Source organism: Onthophagus taurus, chromosome 5 (genome assembly GCF_036711975.1).
Source record: "Onthophagus taurus isolate NC chromosome 5, IU_Otau_3.0, whole genome shotgun sequence".
Taxonomy (NCBI): Eukaryota; Metazoa; Arthropoda; class Insecta; order Coleoptera; family Scarabaeidae; genus Onthophagus; species Onthophagus taurus.
Genome location: NC_091970.1, coordinates 8888323 through 8901935, shown reverse-complemented (window position 1 = coordinate 8901935; position 13613 = coordinate 8888323). Strand labels below are relative to the sequence as shown.

The 13613-nt window shown below is 32.8% G+C and overlaps 1 protein-coding gene across 1 annotated transcript in view; it reads left to right on the top strand.

Annotated features, from left to right (window-relative positions):
• Positions 1–6795: 6795 nt before the first annotated feature.
• LOC111413406 (serine/threonine receptor kinase thickveins) overlaps positions 6796–13613 on the top strand; it is a 46375-nt gene continuing 39557 nt past the window's right edge. Inside the window, exon 1 of the mRNA XM_023044367.2 lies at positions 6796–7137. Coding sequence (XP_022900135.1) covers positions 7092–7137 — 46 coding nt within the window. The 5' untranslated portion in view covers positions 6796–7091. The remainder of the gene's footprint in view (positions 7138–13613) is intronic.

Sequence of the window (13613 nt, the reverse complement as noted above, 5' to 3'; positions counted from 1 at the left end):
TCTTCAGAGAGTGACAGTTTCAACTATGCAGAGATCAAAAAATTGTAGTCAAGCAGAAGGAGATTATATTGAACAATTCCCAGATCCATTTCTTTATGAGATCTTTGGTACAAGGACACTCTCAACACCTATATGTCAAAAATTTGGGATATACATATTCAAAAAAGTGAATAGAAATTAGATATTGCGAATCGAAGAATTTCTTGATTTCGCAAAAGTTTATTAATGTATGTGTCAATATCGATTACATCTCTCCATAGGAGTTTCCGCCTGGTTAGTACATAAATGAACGGTACAGAGCAGGAAACAACAACATAGATGTAATGTAATAACGAGTATTCAAAGCTTTCTGAGAAGTAAATAGAGGCGTTAACGTTTATATGCTCAATAAACGTAATAATTCTAAATTAACCGAGCTGTGAATTAGTTTAAATGAAAAGGTAAATTTTATCAGCGTGTTTCAATATGACAACTTCCATAAAAGTCGTTCTTCCACACATTGAAGAAGACAAGTCGTCATCTTCGTTATCTTAACTCGCGCATGTTACCGACTAATTCCGATTCACCCGGACTACCGAACAAGGTGTAAAGATAGCGCTTGTCCTCCTCCTCCGTGAAAAGAAGAGTCCATCGAGCGGGCGAAATAAAACCAACCGCCCAAAACACGATCTAGAAAAAGACAGACAGGTAGCCTCCCACGGCAGATTCGATTAACGCGCGCACAAAAACCCCCTCGATCTTCCTTCCTACGCTATCCTACGGCGACCAGAAAAGGACGAACGATGAGTTATGGTTCTCCTCAGTGGGGCAGACAGCCGTGCGCTAACAAAAGTGTTCTTCGACGGTCTCACTTTTAAAGATTCGCCCCAATCGACCATCGACTTTCGGCTCAAAATCGCTCGGCGTCGACGGGCGCATTGTGAGGTGTGATGTGGGCCGGTTTCGCCACAGATGTTCCTCTGGACAACCCGGGGGAAGAAGAAGGCGAAGAAGATGAAGAAGAAGAAGGTCCTTTGTAAAGGACGATAAGTTATTCCTTCTGAATCCGTCTTATGACGGACGGCCACGGAGGCCTTTTCACTCGTTTCGAATGCGCTAATGACATCTCGGCGATATTTCTTCTCGGTCGCGCCGTGGGAGGAAGTTTTTTTTAAAGGTCCTTATTGGATTTGACGGCCAACGTTGCTGCTTCGTACTTCGTACGGTTCTTATTGTCGAAACCGAGTCGATGGTAATGACGCCGAGAACTAATAGCTTTATACCCATGATAAACTATCCAATCATTTTTGGATATACACACAAAAAGAAATAAGTTGAATTATCATTACTGCTAATATCTGATCAATCTGATCATAATTAATTATATTAGTAACGATTTTTTAAAAATAGATTGTGGTTAAATGTAGGCAGGTTTCAATGAATGTGGAAAGGTCTCGTTGCGTATGAGTTATGGTTCAAAAAGAGAATTTGTATGAACTATGTGAGAAATGCCTGAACCCTTTCTCTTCTAAATAGGAAACAAGTTCTCTGTCGAATGCTCCCATAGAATTACTCCGTAATAAGTTGCGGTTGCTACATAAACTCTAAATGATGATCATTTTTGAGGTTTTTATTTATAAAGATTTCACTTTTAATCAATATGGAATTATTGGTTGTATCAAGCGCACGTTTTAAATTGGTGTAGAAAGAGATTAAGTTTAAACAAAAGGTTGCTATGCTATTATAACAATATCATACTTCGCTTTGGCATGGCTTGGAATCTGCCAAATTGTTGACATCAAGAGCTATTATATCTTAAAACCTACATTTACTAACATAGGGAATATTGAAATTTGTATTCTTCATCTTAGTGTCTGCCAACTTTTTGGCAGCATGAGCTATTAAACTTTAAAACTTGTATTCTTCATCCTACAGGCTGCCAACTTGTTGGCAGCATGAGCTATAAAACCTTAAAACTTGCATTCTTCGTCATGGAGGCTATCAACTTGTTGGCGGCATAAGCTATTACCCTTTGAAATGTGTATCTTTATGATAGAGCCTGCCAACTTGTTGGCAGCATGAGCTATTGAACCTTAAAACTTGTATTCTTCAATCTAGAGGCTGCCAACTTGTTAGCAGCATGAGCTATTACCCCTTGAAATTTGTATTCTTCATCCTAGAGGCTGCCAACATGTTGGCAGCATGAGCTATTACCCCTTGAAACTTCTATTCTTCATATTAGAGACTGACAACTTGTTGGCAGCATGAGCTATTGAACCTTAAAACTTGTATTCTTTAATCTAGAGGCTGCCAACTTGTTAGCAGCATGAGCTATTACCCCTTGAAATTTGTATTCTTCATCCTAGAGGCTGCCAACTTGTTGGCAGCATGAGCTATTACCCCTTGAAACTTCTATTCTTCATATTAGAGACTGACAACTTGTTGGCAGCATGAGCTATTGAACCTTAAAACTTGTATTCTTTATTCTAGAGGCTGCCAACTTGTTAGCAGCACGAGCTGTTACCCCTTGAAACTTGTATTCTTCATCCTAGAGGCTGCCAACTTGTTGGCAGCATGAGCTATTACCCCTTGAAACTTCTATTCTTCATATTAGAGACTGACAACTTGTTGGCAGCATGAGCTATTACCCTTTGAAATGTGTATCTTTATGATAGAGCCTGCCAACTTGTTGGCAGCATGAGCTATTGAACCTTAAAGCTTGTATTCTTTAATCTAGAGGCTGCCAACTTGTTAGCAGCATGAGTTATTACCCCTTGAAATTTGTATTCATCATTCTAGAGTTTACCAACTTATTGGCAGCAAGAGCTCTTACATCTTAAAACCTACATTCATCATTATAGAGGCTGCAAACTTATTCGCAGCACTCTTATTGCAGTATAAATTTGGAACTTGTTAGGTTGGGTTGGGTTGGGCAGCATGAAGTTCATAGAGTCTTCTAACATGTAGTTGACAGTAACAGCTATTGTATTTCAAGATTACTATTTTGTTTCTGATGTGCTTAATATCAAAAATATCTAGCATACTCTTAACACAAAAAACTGGCAAAAACTTGAGGTTCTATGACATTTCGTCACAATCGCATTTTTTAAGAATTACATTTCTACATTTGAATGTAACCAGAGTTGAATTATTTGCAGTAAAAATGTACTATGTATCCATAATTAAAGTATTTTAAGATTCCATGAAAGTTGGCATGTCTTTGTCTATGTATCTTTGTCTTATATCATTGATACCCAACATTGTATTAATGATGAAATATTCTACAGTTAAAGATGTCTTATTGTTGTGCTATTAACAGCTAATTTTGCGTTATTAAAAGAAAATTTTCTGCACACACAACATTTTTATGCATAATCATTTTTGAGCTTTCTACTAATACCAAATTATATAGCATTATAACTTGGTGGTTCTATTCTTCTCTAATCAGTATCCAGTTTTCTGCAAAAAGCATATTAACAATATGTAGTCCTCTGTTAGCAATATCTAGTCTTCTGCAAGCAGTAGGTATCAGTATTAGTAGTATTTAGTGTTCTACTAGCAGTATTTAGCCTTCTTTAAACAGTATCTGGCCTTTTTCTACTAATATCTAGTCTTTAGCAAAAAAATAATCTTTCATTACTGGTGTCTAATGTTCTGCTAACAATATCTAGATTTTTTCAACCGACGAAATTCATAAAAGTTACATATTTTCGTATTTTTCTCAATATCTATGCTTCTGAGAGTAAAAGTATAAGAGAGCAATATTATTAAGAATAAAATTTGCTACAACTTTTGTTCTAAATTTTTTTTTATAGCATGCCCCGATATCCAAGTGTTATCATGCAGTACTTTCAAAACGACGAAATTCATAAAATTTTCATAATTTCGTATTTTTCTCAATATCTATGCCTCTGAGAGCAAAAGTATAAGAGAGCAATATTATTAAGAATGAAATTTACTACAACTTTTGTTCTTAAAGTTTTTTTATAGCATGCTCCGATATCCAAGTGTTACCATGAAGTACTTTCAAAACAATGAGATTCAAAACATTTTCATAATTTAGTATTTTTCTCAATATCTATGCCTCTGAGAGCAAAAATATAAGAGAGCAATATTATTAAGAATGAAATTTGCTACAACTTTTGTTCTAAAAGTTTTTTTATAGCATGCCCCGATATCCAAGTGTTATCATGCAGTACTTTCAAAACGACGAAATTCATAAAATTTTCATAATTTCGTATTTTTCTCAATATCTATGCCTCTGAGAGCAAAAGTATAAGAGAGCAATATTATTAAGAATGAAATTTGCTACAACTTTTGTTCTAAAAGTTTTTTTATAGCATGCCCGGATATTCAAGTGTTACCATGCAGTACTTTCAAAACGACGAAATTCATAAAATTTTCATAATTTCGTATTTTTCTCAATATCTATGCCTCTGAGAGCAAAAGTATAACAGAGCAATATTATTAAGAATGAAATTTGCTACAACTTTTGTTCTAAAACTTTTTCTATAGCATGCTCCGATATCCAAGTGTTACCATGAAGTACTTTCAAAACAACGAAATTCAAAACATTTTCATAATTTAGTATTTTTCTCAATATCTATGCCTCTGAGAGCAAAAGTATAAGAGAGCAATATTATTAAGAATGAAATTTGCTACAACTTTTGTTCTAAAAGTTTTTTTATGGCATGCTCCGATATCCAAGTGTTACCATGAAGTACTTTCAAAACAACGAAATTCAAAACATTTTCATAATTTAGTATATTTCTCAATATCTATGCATCTGAGAGCAAAAGTATAAGAGAGCAATATTATTAAGAATAAAATTTGCTACAACTTTTGTTCTAAATATTTTTTTATAGCATGCTCCGATATCCAAGTTACCATGCAGTACTTTCAAAACGACGAAATTCATAAAATTTTCATAATTTCGTATTTTTCTCAATATCTATGCTTCTGAGAGCTAAAGTATAAGAGAGCAATCTTATTAAGAATGAAATTTGCTACAACTTTTGTTCTTAAAGTTTTTTTATAGCATGCTCCGATATCCAAGTGTTACCATGAAGTACTTTCAAAACAACGAAATTCATAAAATTTTCATAATTTAGTATTTTTCTCAATATCTATGCCTCTGAGAGCAAAAGTATAAGAGAGCAATCTTATTAAGAATAAAATTTGCTACAACTTTTGTTCTAAATATTTTTTTATAGCATGCTCCGATATCCAAGTGTTACCATGAAGTACTTTCAAAACAACGAAATTCATAAAATTTTCATAATTTTGTATTTTTCTCAATATCTATGCCTCTGAGAGCAAAAGTATAAGAGAGCAATATTATTAAGAATGAAATTTGCTACAACTTTTGTTCTAAAAGTTTTTTTATAGCATGCTCCGATATCCAAGTGTTACCATGAAGTACTTTCAAAACAATGAAATTCAAAACATTTTCATAATTTAGTATTTTTCTCAATATCTATGCCTCTGAGAGCAAAAATATAAGAGAGCAATATTATTAAGAATGAAATTTGCTACAACTTTTGCTCTAAAACTTTTTTTATAGCATGCTCCGATATCCAAGTGTTACCATGAAGTACTTTCAAAACGACGAAATTCATAAAATTTACATATTTTCGTATTTTTCTCAATATCTATGCTTCTGAGAGCTAAAGTATAAGAGAGCAATCTTATTAAGAATGAAATTTGCTACAACTTTTGTTCTTAAAGTTTTTTTATAGCATGCTCCGATATCCAAGTGTTACCATGCAGTACTTTCAAAACGACGAATTCATAAAATTTTCATAATTTCGTATTTTTCTCAATATCTATGCTTCTGAGAGCAAAAGTATAAGAGAGCAATATTGCTAAGTATAGAATTGGCAGTAGTTTGTCTATTTTTAATATGTAGTCTTCGATCAGCAGAGTTTACTCTTCTTTAAGCAGAATTATTGTCTATATCTGGTGTTCCATTACTAATATCTAGTGTTGTACGACCAGTATCTATTCTTTTTCAATCAGTATTTGGTTTTCTGCAAGAAATATCCAGTTTTCTGCAAAAAGCATTTAATTTTCTGTACACAATCTTTAATCTTCTATTAACAGTATTTATTTCTCCGTCAGCAATATGTAGTCTTTTTTAAGCAGTATCTGGTCTTTCTCAACTAGTATTTAGTTTTTTGCTTGAAGTATCAAATGTTTTACAAGCAATATCAGATCTTAGTACCAACTCTTCTGCAACCAGTACTTAATTTTTTCATGCGATATCTAGTCTTTCTATTTTAGTCAATATTTAGTCTTCTGGTAGCAGTATCTGGTGTTCTATTAGTACCATCTTGTCTTCCATAACCAGCATCTAGTTGTGTACATGCAATATTTAGTCTTCCACAACGAATATTTCGTTTTCTGCAAGCAATATTTAGTTTTTTATTACCAATGTGCACCGTGGCAGTAATAGTAATCTTGCGTCATATAACTTGGTGCTTAGTTATTTAGACAAACTCCCTCCACGCCAGATTAAAACGTACGCTTGATACATAGCTCTTCTTTTTAAATATGCCTAAGGTATATAATAATTTCATGATATCAATCCACAATTATAGTTTGAACCACATCATAACCGCGATGTGCACTCACCTCTCAAAACGAAAGCTCAACAATAGCCCCTCCTGGGCGTCCCTCTCGTCCCTTCACACCATAGTCTAGGTCCTCGGCCGCGCGCCTCGGTCGCCTCGCATCGACCGCCCGCCGCAAGACAGCGTGTTTTTTCACAGTCGCCTTACGCCATAATAACTTGGGCGCGTTTCGAACCTACGCTCAGTCGATGCGCAAACGTGGTGTGGTGCGTGTCGAAGCCTGGAGACTCTCACGCGATTTTCTCCTATACAACTAATAAATACGTGGGTCGGTAGACGCGAAATGATTTGCTTTTGCCGGTCGAGATCATTTCTTTTCACGTTTCGCGTACACCTAACGATTTACTTTCGGAAATTATACGAATCGTAGCAAAAAAAAAGAACTTTATATAGCAAAATCCTGTGATATAATTTAAAAGTGAACTGATAAAATAGTTTTAGTGATCGATACATGTGATTTTGATGTTTATTTGAGTCGAGATGAGTCTGAAAAGGAAAAGGAACATGAAAAGGCTACGTCAGAATGGTATGATTTTTCTTTTTTTGATACTTTTTTTTTTGACTCGTTTGGCTGGTCGTCAAGTGAAGTGGAGACGAAATCTCCTCTAAATTTGTAGGTGGATGTGTTGTGTGTATATTTACGACCTGTATATTCTACCTGGTTATTAAAATAACAAATGAGTTTAATTTTGGATTGAACCTACTTTATGGTTATGATATTTTCGATTGTCATTTAAATCATGAAAACGACTTTTAAAAAATAAAAACGTAACATAACATTTCTCTATGTTTATTATATAAAAGTTTTAAAATAGATGCTAATAAATTTCCCAATAAAACATAATGACGAAAAGCGACGTCATTTGAAAGGAAAAATACACCGCAATTTTCCACGAAATGATTTAGTAATTACAAATAAAAAAAAGTACAGTTAGATTTAAAATTTTTAATATATTGTTTATATTTTTCCATTATATCTCTCGTTATCGATATCTCTATCATAATTGCAAGTACTTTTTTGAGATAAAACCTTTATCATTGTTATTACAATAGACAGTAATAAGCAACAATATTGAATTAAAAAATTTTATTATGATATTTTATTGCCATCTCAACATTAAAAAGTAATTACTTATACCGCGTTTATAGTAAATTATAATCATGATTATTTATTACAAAATGAATTTCCTTCAACGTTATTAACTCCTCTTGGTTTTACCAAATAACCTGAAGACATTTGCAATCGATTAGTACCATTTTGACACACACCAATCATCTTTTTCCATTTCCTGGTATCTTTGAAACACTTAAAATCCAATAATAAAAGTATCTAATTTTATCTAATTCATTATTTGGCGCCAAAGATTTCTCCAATTTCTAATCATCTCGATTATAGTGGCTAAACCGCAAGTAATCTCGAATACAATCTTTGATAACCAACAAAAATACATCTTCGCAGCCTTCATACACAATAGTTATTAGTATGACAAGGTCGCGAATTACTACTTCGTGAATGAAGTCGAAATCGCTTGCGGCTGAGGCGTTTTATCTTTGACGATCTCGGTTTTATCGATATAGCCTCAAGCGGGCAATGTTAAATGATAAAAATCGATCTGATTGGACATTAATTATACGTATGATAAGATCTTTGTTTATTAATTTTATCGGTCGTGTTAATGAAGCCAAGGTGCATACCGGCCGAGGGGCTACAACCTAGACCTTTAGAATTTTTACTATCTCAAAAGATCCATCATCAATTTTGTCCCTGTCTCAAACCGACCCAACCTAAATATAATACAAATATATGTCACTATTACAGATAAGACAGCTGAAGAAATTGAGCTAATTAAATCATTGAAGTCAAAAGATATCATTATAATATTTGGAGGCTTAATGTCTTTCTTTTTAGTATTTTCCTGATTTTTTTTTTTTGATGTTATCCAAATTTTTGGCAAAATCTTTAATATCCATGAATTTAATATGTTGCATTACACCCTTGATTAGAAAAGTGGACGGCATTGGCAGTTAGAAGTAGAAAATAACAAAAATAACATAAACTTGAACAAACAACGAAATTCGTAAAATTTTCATATTTTCGTGTTTTTCTCAATATCTATGCCTCTGAGTGCAAAAGTATAAGAGAGCAATATTATTAAGAATGAAATTTGCTACAACTTTTGTTCTAAAAGTTTTTTTATAGCATGCTCTGATATCCAAGTGTTACCATGCAGTACTTTCAAAACGACGAAATTCGTAAAATTTTCATATTTTCGTATTTTTCTCAATATCTATGCCTCTGAGAGCAAAAGTATAAGAGAGCAATATTATTAAGAATGAAATTTACTACAATTTTTGTTCTAAAAGTTTTTTTATAGCATGCTCTGATATCCAAGTGTTACCATGCAGTACTTTCAAAACGACGAAATTCATAAAATTTTCATATTTTTCTCAATATCTATGCCTCTGACTGCAAAAGTATAAGAGAGCAATACTGTTAAGAATGAAATTTGCTACAACTTTTGTTCTAAAAGTTTTTTTATAGCATGCTCCGACATCCAAGTGTTACCATGAAATACTTTCAAAACGACGAAATTCGTAAAATTTTCATATTTTCGTATTTTTCTCAATATCTATGCATCTGAGAGCAAAACTATAAAAGAGCAATATTGTTAAGAATATAATTTGCTACAACTTTTGTTCTAAAAGTTTTTTTATAGCATGTTCCGACATCCAAGTGTTACCATGAAGTACTTTCAAAACGACGAAATTCATAAAATTTTCATATTTTCGTGTTTTTCTCAATATCTATGCCTCTGAATGCAAAAGTATAAGAGAGCAATATTATTAAGAATGAAATTTACTACAACTTTTGTTCTAAAAGTTTTTTTATAGCATGCTCCGACATCCAAGTGTGACCATACAGTACTTTCAAAACGACGAAATTCATAAAATTTTAATATTTTCGTGTTTTTCTCAATATCTATGCCTCTGAATGGAAAAGTATAAGAGAGCAATACTGTTAAGAATGAAATTTGCTACAACTTTTGTTCTAAAAGTTTTTTTATAGCATGCTCCGACATCCAAGTTTTACCATGCAGTACTTTCAAAACGACGAAATTCGTAAAATTTTCATATTTTCGTATTTTTCTCAATATCTATGCATCTGAGAGCAAAACTATAAAAGAGCAATATTGTTAAGAATGTAATTTGCTACAACTTTTGTTCAAAAAGTTTTTTTATAGCATGCTCTGATATCCAAGTGTGACCATGCAGTACTTTCAAAACGACGAAATTCGTAAAATTTTCATATTTTCGTATTTTTCTCAATATCTATGCATCTGAGAGCAAAACTATAAAAAAGCAATATTGTTAAGAATATAATTTGCTACAACTTTTGTTCTAAAAGTTTTTTTATAGCATGCTCTGATATCCAAGCGTTACCGCGAAGTACTTTCAAAACGACGAAATTCATAAAATTAAGCAGTATCTAGTATTTCTTAAGCAGTATCTGGTCTTTCTCAACTAGTATTTAGTTTTTTGCTTGAAGTATCAAATCTTTTACAAGCAATATCAAATATTAGTACCAACTCTTCTGCAACCAGTACGTAATTTTGTACCAAAAAGTATCTAGTCTTGTGCAGGAGGTGTTTAATCATCTATTAGTAATATGTAAATTCTCTATCAACAATACGTAGTCTCCTCTAACGTTCTACTAACATTATCTAACTTTTTTCATGCGATATCTAGTCTTTCTCATCTAGTATTTGGTTTTTCCAAGGATTATCAAGTCTTTTACATGTAGTATCTGAACCTTTATTACCAGCGTCAACTCTTCCGTAGCCAACATTTAGTCAACAAACAGAAGAATCAATATTTAGTCTTCTGTAAGCAGCATCATGTGTTCTATTAGCACTATCTTGTCTTCCACAAGCAGTATATAGTTGTGTATGTAGTATCTAGTCTGCCATAACCAATATTTGGTCATCCGCGGCAATATTTAGTCAACAAGAACGTTCTGGGTTTCTGCAAGCGATATTTAGTCTTCTTCAAGTAGTATCTAGTCTTCTAATAGCAACATTTAGTCTTCTGGTAGCAATATTTAATCTTGCATAACTAGTATTTGGTCTTCTGCAAGCAGTACCTGGTGTCTATCTGGTATCTACTGTCTTGTCTTCCATAAGTAGCAACTAGTTGTTGCCGAAAACCAACCTCAAAGCTTTTACACTTATTACAGGATTAAGTGTCTTCCAGATATTGCTTTCCTCTCCCATTGATATCTCTGGCATAACCAACAGCGTCTTCAGCTGATGGATAAAGCAAGACCTATTAGGACCCCATCATATCGATGCTCCATGAGCAAGTAATTCATCATGGCTGGGGAGTTAGAACGCATTTTGGCCAATGAAAAAGTTTTGATACTGCATCCATAAAATCCTTTTTAGACTGAAATTATAAATTTTGTGTTTTGAGAGACTTCCATATCTTAGCTTTAGTATCTCTTAGCGTCTTGTATTATTTGCCACATGTTGGTATTATATCATTTTTAATATTATAGTGTCTCAAAAGTCCATCAGCTTTTCCTACCCAGCTATACCATGTTTCTTTTTAGCCTTCATTCTTCTAATGGTCATTATTAACTCTGTTATCTCAGCAGCACAGATAACATGGGTATCTTGTATATCATCACTCATATCACATTTATAGTATATCATGTATGCTTATTTTATATCAAATACAGGAGAAATTGGTTTAAGACTTTTTGGTCGAGCTATCCATGAAAACTTTGTTGATACTTTCTTCATAATCAATTTTTGAAAAAAAATGATATCTCAAAAATCTCCCTATTTTGATTCATTACAATACAATTTTTCGACTCATTTTTATTCACAAAAACATTAAATGTGATTTATCTGCATTTGAAAATCAATAAGAACTCATTACCGAAACGTTACCGTACCGATATTATGCAAACCGCTCCATTTATTTTCACAATAAGCCGGGGTCTCGACTCCGTCGACGGCCCACGTCCTCGCAATGTAAATTGTAAATGGGTTGGTTCAAAAACGTCGACCCCCTTTGAAAACCTAGGGTATTGTATACAGAAACCTATTCTTCTCTCTCATTCTAGCCCCGGATTTCGTTTCCTTTAATATTTCTCTTTTTCGGGCCGATCCTCTTTTAAAGGAGAGGCTACGCCCCCCCTCTTTTTAAAAAGATACTGGCGCCAATAATTTCAAGGGCCTTCCGAACGGTCGGAGGCGATTATTGCGTGATAATTACGAGGTTGAAGAATACAAAATAAAATTTAAAAAAAAATCATTTCAAAAATTGATTCATGAAGTTGTTGTAAACGTGTTTAATAACCATCACTGTGTATATAAATAATTAGATTGTCAACGCTAACACTAAACGTGTATACACTCAGCATAAATTACTTCGTGTGAGTCTTATGTGGAAATTAGATAATAATTCGTTTTAAATTTTGCATGAAATTTTGGTTTATTAGTAAGTAATCGTTTAAAATGAATTAATTATAATTTTAAATTATCACAACTTTATGCATATTTGAGGATTTATAGTTAATTTACTTTTGATCATCATTATATAGTAATAATATTATTTTTTGACATTGGCAATTCTTTAATCGCGCAACGTTGCCAGATCGTTGGTATATACAGTACGCGTCATAAGTAAACCCCCTGCCTAATTTAAAAACGGTTCAAAATATAATATTGTCAAAATAGATATTGACGCATCTAAGAGCAAAAATGCAAGAGAGCAATATTGTTAACAATAAAATTTACTACAACTTTTATTGTAAAAGTTTTTTTGTAACACGCTGCGACTCCCGAGTATTAGCTTTAATAACTTAAAAAAGCTACAGATTCATTAAATTTTCATATTTTCGTATCTATCACGATATTGACGTATCTAAGAGCAAAAGCGCAAGAGAGCAATATTGTTAACAATAAAATTTGCAACAATTTTTGTTATAAAAGATTTCTTATAGCATGCTCCGATTCCCCAGTGTTAGCTTCAATAACTTGAAAGAGCAACAAATTCATGAAATTTTCATATTTTCGTATCTATCTCGATATTGACGTATCTAAGAGCAAAAGTGCAAGAAAGCAATATTGTTAACAATAAAATTTGCAACAATTTTTGTTATAAAATATTTCTTATAGCATGCTCCGATTCCCCAGTGTTACCTTCAATAACTGGAAAGAGCAACAAATTCATGAAATTTTCATATTTTCGTATCTATCTCGATATTGACGTATCTAACAGCAAAAGTGCAAGAGAGCAATATTGTTAACAATAAAATTTGCAACAATTTTTGTTATAAAAGATTTCTTATAGCATGCTTCGATTCCCAAGTATTACCTGCAATAACTTGGAAGAGCAACAAATTCATCAAATTTTCATATTTTCGTACTTTTCTCGATATTGACACATTTAAAAGCTAAAGTGCAAGAGAGCAATATTGTTAACAATAAAATTTGCTACAACTTTTGTGCTAAAAGTTTTTTTGTAACATGCTGCGATTCCTAAGGGTTACCTTTAATAGCTTGAAAAAGCTACAAATTCATCAAATTTTCATATTTATGTCGATATTGACGTATCTAAGAGCAAAAGTGCAACAGAGCAATATTGTTAACAATAAAATTTGCAACAATTTTTGTTATAAAAGATTTCTTATAGCATGCTCCGATTCCCCAGTGTTAGCTTCAATAATTGGAAAGAGCAGCAAATTCATGAAATTTTCATATTTTCGTATCTATCTCGATATTGACGTATCTAAGAACAAAAGTGCAAGAGAGCAATATTGTTAACAATAAAATTTGCAACAATTTTTGTTATAAAAGATTTCTTATAGCATGCTCCGATTCCCCAGTGTTACCTACAATAACTTGGAAGAGCAACAAATTCATGAAATTTTCATATTTTCGTATCTATCTTGATACTGACGTATCTAAGAACAACAGTGCAACAAAGCAATAT